At 41.1% G+C, this 15,229-nt stretch overlaps 1 protein-coding gene across 1 annotated transcript in view; it reads left to right on the top strand.

Annotated features, from left to right (window-relative positions):
- Positions 1 to 15,229, top strand: part of LOC307041071 (dedicator of cytokinesis protein 3-like) — a 234,822-nt gene that overhangs the window by 104,887 nt on the left and 114,706 nt on the right. Inside the window, exons 2-3 of the mRNA XM_079684411.1 lie at positions 3,392 to 3,475; positions 11,540 to 11,580. Coding sequence (XP_079540537.1) covers positions 3,392 to 3,475; positions 11,540 to 11,580 — 125 coding nt within the window. The remainder of the gene's footprint in view (positions 1 to 3,391; positions 3,476 to 11,539; positions 11,581 to 15,229) is intronic.

The raw sequence follows: 15,229 nt of genomic DNA, 5'->3' as shown, positions 1-15,229 counted from the left end.
GAGAGGAGTAAAGACTGGGGAAGTCTCTGAAACCTGATTGTGTCTTTCTTTATTAAACCTCTGAGGGTTCAGACATGACAGGCGGGACTAAACACACATGTTTGAGGTCAAAGTGTGAATAATTTATCGTTGGTAGAAGTGGAGTCTGACAATAAGAACAATCCTCTGTGAGCAAGGCTGCAGAAAGGATGCTTTATAAATATTTAACCAAAGTGAGCCTTCAGTCGCTGAGGAGACTCCATTTATCAAATTAGGATTGGAATGACGAGCAGACTTCCCATCATGCACTGTTTTAGAGTTAAAGGCCCCCTAATATTCTCTTTTTCATCTATATATCACAGGTCTCAGATATATCCAGAGCCTCTCTCTGATTGGCTGAAACACAAAAAACAGATCATTGCAGCATTACCCATAATCCCCTCTGTTTCAGCCCTGTTTCCAAAGTGCTGATTCTCTGTCTGTTACTTTAGATGAAAATAAGGAGCCCCTCCCCACGCCCCTCTGAGAGACATTTGGTTACAAAGAACTCAATGGGGCTCTAGGATGAGATTCAGGTGATAAGGGGGGGGGGGGGGTTACCTTGGTTGCTGATTGGCTAATGGTTACACAAGACAAAACATCGTTATGACATCATAACGTGGCCAAAATCTGATCAGCTCATTTTCAGACAGGTTTTTATAGAAATGGATCAAAAAGAGAGAGAATCTTTGTTCCTGAAACTTTCAGAGTCTCTTTCCACAGAGGGGACACATGTTGATGTAGAAGAGACATGAAGAAGAGGGGACACATGTTGATGTAGAAGAGACATGAAGAAGAGGGGACACATGTTGATGTAGAAGAGACATGAAGAAGAGGGGACACATGTTGATGTAGAAGAGACATGGAGAAGAGGGGACACATGTTGATGTAGAAGAGACATGAAGAAGAGGGGACACATGTTGATGTAGAAGAGACATGAAGAAGAGGGGACACATGGTGATGTAGAAGAGACATGGAGAAGAGGGGACACATGGTGATGTAGAAGAGACATGAAGAAGAGGGGACACATGTTGATGTAGAAGAGACATGAAGAAGAGGGGACACATGTTGATGTAGAAGAGACATGAAGAAGAGGGGACACATGTTGATGTAGAAGAGACATGGAGAATAGGGGACACATGTTGATGTAGAAGAGACATGAAGAAGAGGGTACACATGTTGATGAAGAAGAGACATGGAGAAGAGGGGACACATGTTGATGAAGAAGAGACATGAAGAAGAGGGGACACATGTTGATGAAGAAGAGACATGGAGAAGAGGGGACACATGTTGATGTAGAAGAGACATGAAGAAGAGGGGACACATGTTGATGTAGAAGAGACATGAAGAAGAGGGGACACATGTTGATGTAGAAGAGACATGAAGAAGAGGGGACACATGTTGATGAAGAAGAGACATGGAGAAGTGGGGACACATGTTGATGTAGAAGAGACATGAAGAAGAGGGGACACATGTTGATGTAGAAGAGACATGAAGAAGAGGGGACACATGTTGATGTAGAAGAGACATGAAGAAGAGGGGACACATGTTGATGTAGAAGAGACATGAAGAAGAGGGGACACATGTTGATGAAGAAGAGACATGAAGAAGTGGATGTCTGGATGTGTCGACTATCAGAGAGCAATAACAGACTCTTTATTTACACTGTGATGATGAAGAGTGTGAGCAGGCCTTCGTCATAAAGCTGGCTTTGTCCTCACAACAGACTGAATGAGAAATAAACTGCAGTGAGGTCAGATCTGCAGACTCTCACAGACTGAGTGGAGACATTGAAACACACGAAGAAAGGAAATATGCACTCTAAAACCGATCAGACTGCAGTCCTAGATTTCTGTTTTAAAAGGGACGAACACAAAGAGCGGCTGTGGCTCGAGGCGTCAGGTTTATTTTCCACTTTCCTGCTAAGTAATTAAAATCCATATTTTATACATGAAGGGATCCTTAACAAGTCTTAAAAGGCATTGCATTCATGAGTCCTAAAGTAAGGCCTTAATTGGTGTTAAAACATCTGAAATCAATCTTTCAAAAGAGATTAAAAGTTAAGGAAAGTTTTTATTTTATGAATAGTTTTTCATGGTGAAACAAGTCGGATCTGGAAAGCAGTAAACACGCTTACATTTGCTCTTAGTTTATTTAATTGTTATTGTCACTAAAGAAGTCTCGACTTGTTCTGAGATTAAAGACAGAATTTTGTACTCTTTTCTAAGAATTCTGACTTTCTTTTGAATTTAGATTTTTTTTGGTAGATTTTTCAAATGTTTACTTTTTTGAATTTTTTTTGTCAGAAAATCAAATGTTTTATTTGTAATTGTTGTCAGAAGTTCTTAAAGAAGAAGACTATAGAACAACTTTATTTATAATATTTTATAAATATCCTTTCATCCTTCATAGTCAATGTTTCAATTCCGCTTTTGTTAATACACCTAATACAGTTGGAAGCATTTATTTATTATTATTAGGGATGTCCCGATCACCTTTTTTTTGCTCCCGATCCGATTCCGATCATTTGATTTTGACAATTTGCTGATACCGATTTTTCCCGATCCGATCTTTATGCAATGCATTAAGAGAAAAAAAAGCATTCAAGTTATCCCTTAAGGTTATTTTTTTATTTAAATTGCATATTCTATCCAACATGGATATAGCTTCTTTCTTTCACAGCAGCATTGGATCAGTTCAGTTGTGCAGCATTGGATCAAAACAAAATAAAGCTTTCAGTACTCGTTAGCTTACTGCTACAATTAGACACTGCGCCCACTCTGTTGCCAGATTTGAGAGAAATAAGCAGGTCTATGAAAACAAGCCCCAAAGAAGCAACACATACATGATGTTCTGTCATTTGAAACCAAAACTAAGGCCTCAGAATGACTTTAAGACTTGAACATGGTCATTTTTGTTTTGTAACATTTAATAAAACAAAAAAAAAATTATATATAAAAAAAAAAAAAAATCCGATCCCCGATTTTTTTGTCCCGATTCCGATTTTTTTTAAATCACGTGATCGGCTCCGATCCCCGATCACGTGATCGGATCGGGACATCTCTAATTATTATATTTCTTACATCTGGATCTGTGCTGGTTTTACTCTAAATGTCTAAATGTCTTACCAAGTGAAATGTAAAATACTTAGTCTGTTGCCGTGGTGCTGTCATTAGGGTCATTAACTATTCAGAGAATTACATTGCTTTTGACATTTTGGAAAATGAAAATGTCTAGTTTACGTGATAATGCAAATACAGTCAATGCTTCCGTGACCTTGCTTGCTTGCGTGTGTCCGATTCTCCACTAAACTCCCCTCATATTTCCACCATGGTCTCACCATCTCTTCTTCTTCTTCTTCTCTTGATTTCAGTGATCTGCAGCCTTCGGGGCTCGCTGACTCAGAGTCTGGTTCTGGAGGTGGGAGAGACCGTGCAGATTCTGGAGAAATGTGAAGGTAAGATCTCTCCTGAACGTCATGTCTGGGATGAATCACAAATAATGTCCTTGCTCATTGTTAAGACTTCACTGAAGAACCAGTAATCACTGCCGACTTCCTCCAGGGTTACAGAGGACGGGTAAAGTTTTATTCAACAACACTCTGATATATAAAGTTAGAATAGAGAGCGGAGGGGAGTCTGAGGGAACATTTGAGAACTACTTTTAAACATCAAGCTCACTCAGGGCTTTGTCGGGAGCCGTGTGGTGCAGTGGGTTGTGCGTTGGTGTTCTGATCAGGTTCAAACCCCACTGCAGTCAGCATGTCGTTGTGTCCCTGAGACACTTCACCCCAAATTGCTCCTGTGGGGATTGTCCACAGTATTGAGTATGTAAGTCGCTTTGGATAAAAGGGTCTAACAAGTAATGTAATGTTTGTCGCCCTCATAGCAAAATGCAGATTCCCCCCCCCCCCCCCTAAAACGTTGAAGTGATAGAAAACAATATTTCTGTTCTTCAAAAACGGTATACAAATCTAATTTTGGGGATTTTGATTTTCTTCTTTATTTTGATTATTTTTTTATTTTTGAGGGATTTCGATTTTTCTAGATTTATACATTTTTTTTGATTGCTATAAGGTTTATATTTTTGATAGATGTTTAGTAGTTTAAGATTTTTATTAGATTTACATTTTTATTATATTTACATTTTTATTATATTTACATTTTTTTGGGATTTAGATTTTTTCTTTTTTATATTTAATATATTTTTTTTTTTTTTATTTAGATTAAACATTTTAGATTTATATATTTTGTTTTATTTTAAATGTTTTATATTTTTGACTCCAAAAATATGAGTATCAAACAGAGCGTCAGACGGCAGAGACAGCTTTGTTTCACGGAAAATAGATATGGGATGGATGTCCGGTGGCAGGCTGATACTGAAACTGAGATTTCTTTACTCTCCTTTTTTCTGTAGATGAAGTAAAAAAACCTCTGGATATATTTGTTGTTTGAATTTCAATATATAACTCAGCAGCTTTAAGACATGAAGACACTATTATTTCTTTCTTCGCTCTAATGCAATATTTTCACCAGAAAGTGGGAGGAGCCTTAATTTGGGTGGGAAGTGAAGTTAGCGCCCTCATGCTATATTTATCTATAAAAAACCTGTAAGCCATTGAATCTTAAATCAATCAAACTGATATATTGCTCTTTTCATGTTAGAACGAGTGTTTTACCAAAAAAACAATACTAACCACTCCCAGTTTATATTTATTGGTTTATTGTTTTGTTTATTTAGCGACAAAAGTTATTTAGCCAAGATATTTTATCTATAGTACCATGGACAGAGTTTGTAAAATCACCCTAAACACATAGGGTTTGTATTTTGAAATAACAAGGCAATAAATTAATAAAAAACATGCAATATATAAGGTACTTAATACTGTTAATGCTTATAAAAACAATGAATCAAATCATACTTATTACAAAGCAAGACGAAGGCAGCACATAAAGACACGCAACTGAATAAAACAAGATAACAATTGAATTTAAAACAAAATTAAAATACGTTTTTTTACTTGGAGTTCTGGGAGGCTGTTATTATCCCACTGCTATTCCCAGTTTGACTCACAGACATTAGCAGCTCGATCCAGGAAGTGTGCAAAGCCAGGAAGTGCTGATAATGAGTGAGTGTGAGCTTCATTACACACAGCTGGGCATCTCCATCAAGAGCCAGCGGGTAATATCCATCTTCCTCACTTCCTCCTCCTCTTCACGTTTATCCTGCTGGCACCGACCTGCCTTATAGAGTGGTGAATGTTGGGCTATAAAGGAACTACAGCACGGTCACATGACTTCACTTCACCACCGCTAAGCTAAAGGTGGCTAATGTTGGGCTATAAAGGAACTACAGCACGGTCACATGACTTCACGTCACCACCACTAAGCTAAAGGAGGCTAATGTTGGGCTATAAAAGAACTACAGCACAGTCACATGACTTCACGTCACCACCGCTAAGCTAAAGGAGGCTAATGTTGGGCTATAAAGGAACTACAGCACGGTCACATGACTTCACCTCACCACCGCTAAGCTAAAGGTGGCTAATGTTGGGCTATAAAGGAACTACAGCACGGTCACGTCTTCACGTCACCACCGCTAAGCTAAAGGTGGCTAATGTTGGGCTATAAAGGAACTACAGCACGGTCACATGACTTCACGTCACCACCGCTAAGCTAAAGGTGGCTAATGTTGGGCTATAAAGGAACTACAGCACGGTCACATGACTTCACGTCTCCACCGCTAAGCTAAAGGAGGCTAATGTTGGGCTATAAAGGAACTACAGCACGGTCACATGACTTCACGTCTCCACCGCTAAGCTAAAGGAGGCTAATATTGGGCTATAAAGGAACTACAGCACGGTCACATGACTTCACGTCACCACCGCTAAGCTAAAGGTGGCTAATGTTGGGCTATAAAGGAACGATAACAAGACTTCTCCTCCTCTTCACGCTTCTCCTGCTTGTATCCACCAGCCTTAGAGTGGTGCAGGAATGAGTCCTTAAACAAGGAGTGAGTCAGCACTTTTCTGCATTCACTGCAATTTATTACTCAAATCGTTTGTCCATGAAATGAAATGTGTCAGATCTTTCAAATAAGCGCCTTAAAGCTTCTCCTCTCACAGTCAGACATTTCCTGATACTGTATTAGCATATAAATGAGAATATAAACAATACTGTTTACAGATCTACACACATGGACCATACAGCCAATCAGACACAGGATATTTACATGTAGATGGACAATAAACAACTTCTTGTAGTTGTATTTGTCTTTTGGACAAATATTGATCTGTTATCTAAAGCTTGTTTGTCCCCAGCTTGCTATTAAACACTCGTCACAGCCTCTCTGAAATAATGGGAGTCTCTCAGCTGAGACTCTGACAGAAAGAGTTAACATCTCAGACATTAAATTGCCGCTAATCGAGGCCTAATGCTTTCTCGAGTGTCATAATCTATATTACAGGAAGGGAACTCGGGGGCTTTAATGCTCCCGATCACTTCTGCCATTACAGCCGTGGAGTGTGTGTCTGCGGAGGATCACTCTGCATTACAGAAGCAGAGGAGGGCAAGGAGACCAATTTAAGAAAGATAATCGCCTCTCTGCAGCTCTGCAGCGTTTCTGCAGCAGCTCAATCTGAAATGATGGCACCTGCAGACATTTTGCAAACGCATACAAACTCACATATATTCTGCTCTTATAGCACACCATTGTTTGATTGCATTTCCTCTAAATGTGCATGTTCAGATAATGACGCAAGATGAGGAATCTTTAAATTTGCTGCAGGGACTGTGGACAAAATGTAACCCTGGCTCTTCTAGATAATCACTGCATGGAAGGCAGTGCAATGAGACGCTCAAGCTATAACCTCCGTCCCTCAGTCGAGTGGATGTGAGGCATTACAAGGAGGTTAGCTCCTGATTGGATGCCATGAAGTTATCTCAGGGTTGAGCCAAGATTTGTGAAGTGTTTTGAAGCATCTCCCTGTTTATGGTACTTACAGGTTTAGTTCAGTAGATTAATCTCCACATATTAACATCACTTTATGATTACTGAAGTAAAAAGCTAATGTTGAGCTATAAAGGAACTACAGGACGGTCACATGACTTCACCTCACCACCGCTAAGCTAAAGGAGGCTAATGTTGGGCTATAAAGGAACTACAGCACAGTCACATGACTTCACGTCACCACCGCTAAGCTAAAGGCTGCTAATGTTGGGCTATAAAAGAACTACAGCACGGTCACATGACTTCACGTCACCACCGCTAAGCTAAAGGCTGCTAATGTTGGGCTATAAAAGAACTACAGCACGGTCACATGACTTCACGTCACCACCGCTAAGCTACAGGAGGCTAATGTTGGGCTATAAAAGAACTACAGGACGGTCACATGACTTCACCTCACCACCGCTAAGCTAAAGGAGGCTAATGTTGGGCTATAAAGGAACTACAGCACGGTCACATGACTTCACATCACCACCGCTAAGCTAAAGGTGGCTAATGTTGGGCTATAAAGGAACTACAGCACGGTCACATGACTTCACGTCACCACCGCTAAGCTAAAGGTGGCTAATGTTGGGCTATAAAGGAACTACAGCACAGTCACATGACTTCACGTCACCACCGCTAAGCTAAAGGAGGCTAATGTTGGGCTATAAAGGAACTACAGCACGGTCACATGACTTCACGTCACCACCGCTAAGCTAAAGGTGGCTAATGTTGGGCTATAAAGGAACTACAGCACAGTCACATGACTTCACGTCACCACCACTAAGCTACAGGCGGCTAATGGCGTGAGGGTGTCTATTCGTCTCATTCAGACACTTGTTAGCATAGCCTGCATTTTCTTAATGTTTGAATATATTGTTTTGACCTTTATCAGTCAACACCTTTAATTAATTGTGCTGCATCTCACACCTGTGTTCACTGTCATCTTTGTAATTACAATAAGAAACAGCCTCTTGGTTGTTTACCTGCATCTTCATAAACCAGCTCTGCAGGGATATGAAGCGTCATTTAAGACTCATATTTGACTGATTTGAATCCTGCATAATATCGTATAATGCTACTTTCAAATGAAATCTGATGAGGCGGTTTCACACATCTTATTATTGTGGATTTGGTGCATAATGATTATTCTAATAAGCATTTAGTGAGCTGTTTGGATACGGGAGGAGAAATGATTACTGCTCTACTGAGACAAGCTGCAATAGAGAAATTAAACCTGCACCTGGGTGTGTGTGCAATTAATGTAACACACACATACCTCTTATATACAATATGGAATAATCATATTCAAACTCACACGTACAAATTGATTTAAACTACACACACACAACTAATAAAGAGTTAAAATAAAAAAAAGTTGGGGGGATTTTGGTAATTCTTACAGATACAGTCAACTCACCCAGCTACAAAAACTCTCTCTCTCTCTCTCTCTCTCTCTCTCTCTCTCTCTCTCTCTCTCTCTCTCTCTCTCTCTCTCTCTCTCTCTCTCTCTCTCTCTCTCTCTCTCTCTCTCTCTCTCTCTCTCTCTCTCTCTCTCTCTCTCTCTCTCTCTCTCTCTCTCTCTCTCTCTCTCTCTCTCTCTCTCTCTCTCTCTCTCTCTCACACAACTAATAAAGAGTTAAAATAAAAAAATGTTGGGGGGATTTTGGTCATTCTTACAGATACAGTCAACTGACTCAGCTACACACACACACACACACACACACACACACACACACACACACACACACACACACACACACACACACACACTCCCATCCTCATCTCAACCCTAACCAATGGGCCCAGACACCGTCAGTCTGATTTCCATATAGATGAGAGGCTGGGGAGTAAACAGCGTGTCTTAACGAGGGTGATGAATGCATCTTGATTGGTTATTAATTAGCTAGCCAATTAAGCTTTCATCTCCATATTCATATCAGATTATGGGGAACTGATGAGAAATTGATCTCAAGATTTTGAAAGAAGATAACATGAAAGTTAATGAGCGTTTTGGATGATGCAGTGTCAGTTTTAGTTTCACTGAGAAAATGTTTTTAATGTTTAATCAGGAAGAGCTCAGGGTGTTTTAAGGCCCAGATACACCGGCCAGTCACCTGAGAAGTCGCCGACGCCGACACCGACTGTTGCGTCGCCGGACTCTCCTGCGTATTTGCCGACTTTGCGCACTGGAACACACCGCAAATCCGAGCCGAGCACGTATGAACTGCGTATGCGTGAGTGGCAATAACTCTCCTTACCAGCAGGCGGCGGTAGTGTGTATTCATCATTCAAAAGAGGCAACAACCGGAAGACAGAGAAGAAGAACAGACTCCGTGATATAAACAAACAACAAATAGCGTTTTTCTTTCCATTTTCACTCTCGTCCATTGAAAACATGAACGAACAGGAGCTCTATAAACCGATGAGGTGAAATAGCCGTCCGTGTGTGTTCCCTCTTCCATTTAAAATCATTTTTTACCTCCCTCACTTGCGTTAACGCTTCTCATGCACTGATTCGCTAGCTGAACAGCCAATCAGTGTTATCCCTTTGTCCGACTTCCGGTGGTGTTCTCGACGCCGATTCAACATGTTGAATCGGCAAAAAAAGGCGTCAGGTCGGCAGAAAAGACCCGACGGTGTGGCGCACACCACTCCGAATAGGGCGTGCCCACGCTCATGTTCGGCCCGACTCCCATTTACTGCCGATTTCGGGCCGGTGTATCTGGGCCTTTAGGTGCAGGAATGAGTCCTAAAACCCTGAAATTAGCCAGCAATTTTGCACTTCCTGTTCCCCGGTCTGGAAGTCAATGGTTTTCTGAATGTGTTTTCGTTGTTAGCCTGAAATAAGGTCTGTGGTTAACACAAGCTGAAGAGATTTTTATTCTACGACATAAAATACGTCAGCCACCATTAGCTTAGCAGTGGTGACGTGAAGTCATGTGACCGAGTTATAGTTCCTTTATAGCCCAACATTAGCCCCGTTTAGCTTAGCGGTGGTGACGTGAAGTCATGTGACCGTGCTGTAGTTCCTTTATAGCCCAACATTAGCCTCCTTTAGCTTAGCGGTGGTGACGTGAAGTCATGTGACCGTGCTGTAGTTCCTTTATAGCCCAACATTAGCCACCTTTAGCTTAGCGGTGGTGACGTGAAGTCATGTGACCGTGCTGTAGTTCCTTTATAGCCCAATATTAGCCTCCTTTAGCTTAGCGGTGGTGACGTGAAGTCATGTGACCGTGCTGTAGTTCCTTTATAGCCCAACATTAGCCTCCTTTAGCTTAGCGGTGGTGACGTGAAGTCATGTGACCGTGCTGTAGTTCCTTTATAGCCCAACATTAGCCTCCTTTAGCTTAGCGGTGGTGATGTGAAGTCATGTGACCGTGCTGTAGTTCCTTTATAACCCAACATTAGCCACCTTTAGCTTAGCGGTGGTGACGTGAAGTCATGTGACCGTGCTGTAGTTCCTTTATAGCCCCTTTTTCATCAGCTGTGACCCAAGTCTCATATTTTCCAAGAGTCTGATACCAAATCATTTTAATTTCCACTTGGATGGAGCTGAGTGATGTCCCCACATTGTGAAGGGAAGTCGTGCCGCTCCCTATTCATGTTCGGTCCCGGGATACATCTTCAGCTGTCAGGGGTTTACTCTGAGTTCAGTCAATTTTCATGACAGCTCTGTACTCCGCAGAGGCATCTGATGAATGTCCGTCCATGTGGAAAGAACTGCAGTGCTCTCTCAGAATTACAGGGGGAGGGAATTCATCTCACACACACACACACACACACACACACACACACACACACAATATATATATAAGATATATTGTAGGTCACACAAGGTTAAAGTTAGTGTGAACTGAGGCCTATGCTGCGGTGGAATTGTCAAAAAAATCAGGATCTATATTTTTTTCAAACTACTTTTCTCAGTGAATAAAGTAGATTATGAAAGATGTTTAATCCGGACTTTCAACGACAGTTATGCATTTTTACACGATCCATCATAGTTATCTACCTCCCCAATACATATACAGTACATAGTCTTTATATATATGTATATATATATATATACATATATATATAGGAATAGGAATATTTAGGAGCATTTGCTGGTACGTACATCAGTTTTCTCCGAGGCTAAGAGTGGTGGACTGAATATCTGATTCTACTTTCTGACTTCATCATGCAGATTTAAAACGGTGTACAAACACCTCGGGCTACTCCCACACACACATCTACACACACATCTACACACACATCTACACACACAACTTCAACTTTTACTGACTTAATGTCCAGGTCGTATGAATATGTTATACTTCATCCTCTTAAGGGCAAAGTAAACAAAACCAAAAGCATTTCTTTATAAAATATTTCAGTTTTTAGGGGGGGCGCATTTTCTCTTCACCATGATGATCCTTTGTGATGGAGTTTTTACTTTATTTCTTGATGTGAACAAGTCAAACCTCAGAGCCAGTCATTGAATCTTTGTGTTTTCAGTCTCAGTCACTCATGTTTATTTACATTTTTCTTTCAGGATGGTACAGAGGATTCTCAACGAGGAAGCCAAATGTCAAGGTAAGAGAAACTCAAACTCTTTCTCCAAACTTTCTTCCTGTTGAGGTTTTTACAGTTTTTACTGAAGTAAAGGATCTGAGTTCTCCTAAAGCTCACGGGGCTACAGAGATTCCTTGAGATGGAGCGTTGAAATATTGGCATCATTTCTTAATTTCCACTTAATATTCTGTGTTTTTGGGAAGAGACCCTAGAGGTTATCTCATCAGAGTCCAGGTGGATTTTTAAGTATTATCTCTGAAGTGCCGGTGATTAATCAACGTCTCTTAACAGATTTTATCGGCCGTCTTCCTGACCCTGAGCTGAATATGAATCACACTAACAGCATCTCTATATAAAACACCGTATATGGATGAGAGGCTAACAGGCTTTACGGTTTTTAGTCTTTAAATAAAGGAGCTCTTTTGTGTTGTGTCCTGCTCTGTCTCATTGTTCTGTAAGAGGCTTTATTTCCTAGCTTTTCTATTTCTAGACAGCAGTGTTTCCCCCGGCTGCTGTGGATCCCTGCTGGGTCTTCTGTGCTGAAGTGGAAGACTGAAACAAAATACATATAGCAATTAATCTGACATTTTTGTGCTTATATCTGCATTGTTATTGAAGCTGCAGCTCCTTATGGAAGAGGTTTGGGTCGTTGTAGTGCGTCAGACACCGTACTTAGGGACGGCATACGGGAGTTTCTTCAACTTGGGCATAAAATGTCCACTTGGAGGTGGTATTACCCGTTTAATGTGTCATTAGCTCGACTCTAAGCTGTGAAGTGCAGCTGACAAGTCAGAGAAATAATGATATTCCACCCTGACCTGAAAATATAAAAATGACTTCTATTGAAGTTAAGATTAAAGGCTGTGTGTGTGTGTGTGTGTGTGTGTGTGTGTGTGTGTGTGTGTGTGTGTGTGTGTGTGTGTGTGTGTGTGTGTGTGTGTGTGTGTGTGTGTGTGTGTGGTGACTTCTAAACTCCTCTGCCAAAGTGAACACACACCTGTCTGCCAACTTCTCTGAGCCAAGTGTACACACACACACACACACACACACACACACACACACACACACACACACACACACACACACACACACACACACACACACACACACACACACACACACACACACACACACACACACACACACACACACACACACACACTGGAGTCTTTCTTCACAGTTTAAAGGTGTGTGTTTGGCTTCGTTCAGTGGAAGTGACCGCCATCCTGTCACCTTCAATTGAGATTAGACTGATCATAGGACACACACACACACACACACACACACACACACACACACACACACACACACACGTGGAAGTGTTACAGATCTATCCGAGTGAACATCAGAGAGAAAACCTCTGAATGTGTAATTTTCCATCGGAGTTAACCTGAGATGATAAATATGTTTCACAGAGACAACAGATAACATCCTGGCACTTTACATTTCTCAGCGGAGCTCAAATCGACATGGGGGATAATGTTCGACGATGGAAGTGAAACCGTGTCTGTGACGTGTATTCAGAGAGACATCTGAGTCCAAACTCAACGACTCAAAACAAAACCGTATTGGTAGAAAAGTGCTGTTTTTGTTTGTTCTCACGCTGAGCTTTTTGTGTGTTTTGGGAAATGGCTGTCAGTTTATATAACTATGAAGTATGACTACATTCAAACAGTCTGCTAAAAATATCTTCCAAGCAAAAACTGCCTTAAGAAAAGAAAACTGAATATTTATACCTCCATTTTGGCCGGTGGTGGAAGAAGCACTCAGGCTTTAAACGTCAGTCACAAAAGTAAAAAAGTATTGGCATCAAAATATACTTCCGGTACAAAAATAAAAGCACTTGTTGGTTCTTGTTTTGATGCATTAATGGTAAATTGACTGTACTTATATATCTCTTTATCAGGTCTTTTCGACCCCTCAAAGAACGTAGGTTATTCAAGCTCTTACTCTCTCAGTAAAAATATGATTATACAACAAATATAATTTTTTATTTGCTAATGGGAAGTAAATAAAGCTGTCGGATACATCTAGAGGAGAATAAAGAATACGATTTTAATTACGAAAAAGGAGGGAAGTAGAAGTATAACATAGCACAAGTACCTCAAAATCATGTTCTAAAGGTCACCTATTGTGCAAAATCCACTTTTTCATTTCTTTTCTACATAAACATCTGTTAAGACACTCTGAAACAGGAACTTATGGCGCATTCACACTGCAGCGCGGAGCTCGCTTTAAGCGTGCCGAGCCGTGCGGGGCCTGTCTTTGGTTGCGCTTCCACTTGGCCTTGTTCCGGCCCGGGGTTACTTTTTCACCTTTTTTCTGGCCCGACTAAATCGTGGTTCTATCGAGGCCAACAACCAGGGCTGAGTCGGGCTGAGTCGGGCTGAGTTTGCTAAACTAGAGAGAGAATCGCTGTCAAGGGGGCTACAACTACAACAAGATGAACATATTTGACCGTGATTTAATTGTAATACACGTTTCTAAATGATGCCGAAGTAACAATGTACTGATACCGGATAGTAAAAACCATGAATTAAGGCTTTGACAAGTCTGCAGACAAGACGGCAGGCGAGAAACCTTTTAAAATGCGTGTTTTCTGAATAGAGATCGGCTAAGCTAACGTTGTAAATGCTCCGACCGTCCACACTCACAACAACGGCCTACAGACATAAATAAACCAGCGACTGTATTCTCCATGACACAGACAGTATATGGTTTGTACTTGTTTCACTTTTGTCTAGTTTCTGAACAGATATGAGGAGCTGTGAGCTCTGAGGGCTAACAGCTAACGGCTGTGTTGTTTTTCTGGGGTGCTCATTGAAGATGACGTCACGGCTCCGCCTACACTGCGTTACTATAGATACTACCCCAGTTCCTAAACTGTAATGTGAGCGCAGCATTAAAGTGAGCCGGGCCTAATAAGGCCTAACCAAACCGAGCGAGGCCGAGCGAGGCCTGCAGTGTAAATGCGCCAAAAGACCTCCTGGTTTTTTGTCCTGATCCATTTATATAAAGTCTGAAACCTCTCCTCCTAGAGCACCATTGTTTTGTTTTAAACCAATCATCTCTCAGAGGGGCGTGGCCAGCAGCAGCTCATTAGCATTTAAAGCTACAGGCACAGAATCAGCACTTTTGGAGTTTTAGGTTTTATTCCATGATTACGGCTCTTCTTCATCCTCTTATTTAAATGATACAGAACATTATGAGGCTGCATGAAGCCGTGTGGGAATTACACACATATCCTCTTCTAGTGAGGGGTGGAAGATAATGCGGACAGGACAAAACAGTAGAAGAAGGAGAGTTAAAAGAGCAGACAGAAACTGACAGTTTATCACAAACTCAACTGATAAGAATAAAACAAAGAGATTGTAATCTCCGTACCGAAGTGGAAACGAAGACGTACGAATGTTTTAATCATCGACATCTGGGAGAGAAGTGATGGGAAAAGGAATCAGAAAACTTCATCCTATCGCTTCTCTCCCTGGTTCTTCTGATTAAAACAGCCCTTTGTATCTTCTTCGTTTCCACTTCCCGTCCCCGCGGTACACTCATTATAATCTCTTAGTTTTATTCTTATCAGATGAGTTTGTGATGAACCGTCGATTCTGTGTGAGTGCAGCCGAGCTTCTCTCTCCTTCTCCTTTAACTTGGCTTCTTCTTCTGTGGT

The sequence above is a fragment of the Notothenia rossii genome, assembly GCF_949606895.1.
Source record: "Notothenia rossii genome assembly, chromosome: 5".
NCBI classification, from domain to species: Eukaryota; Metazoa; Chordata; class Actinopteri; order Perciformes; family Nototheniidae; genus Notothenia; species Notothenia rossii.
The sequence above is the reverse complement of the archived record's forward strand: the minus strand, read 5'-3'. Positions and strand labels throughout refer to the sequence as shown.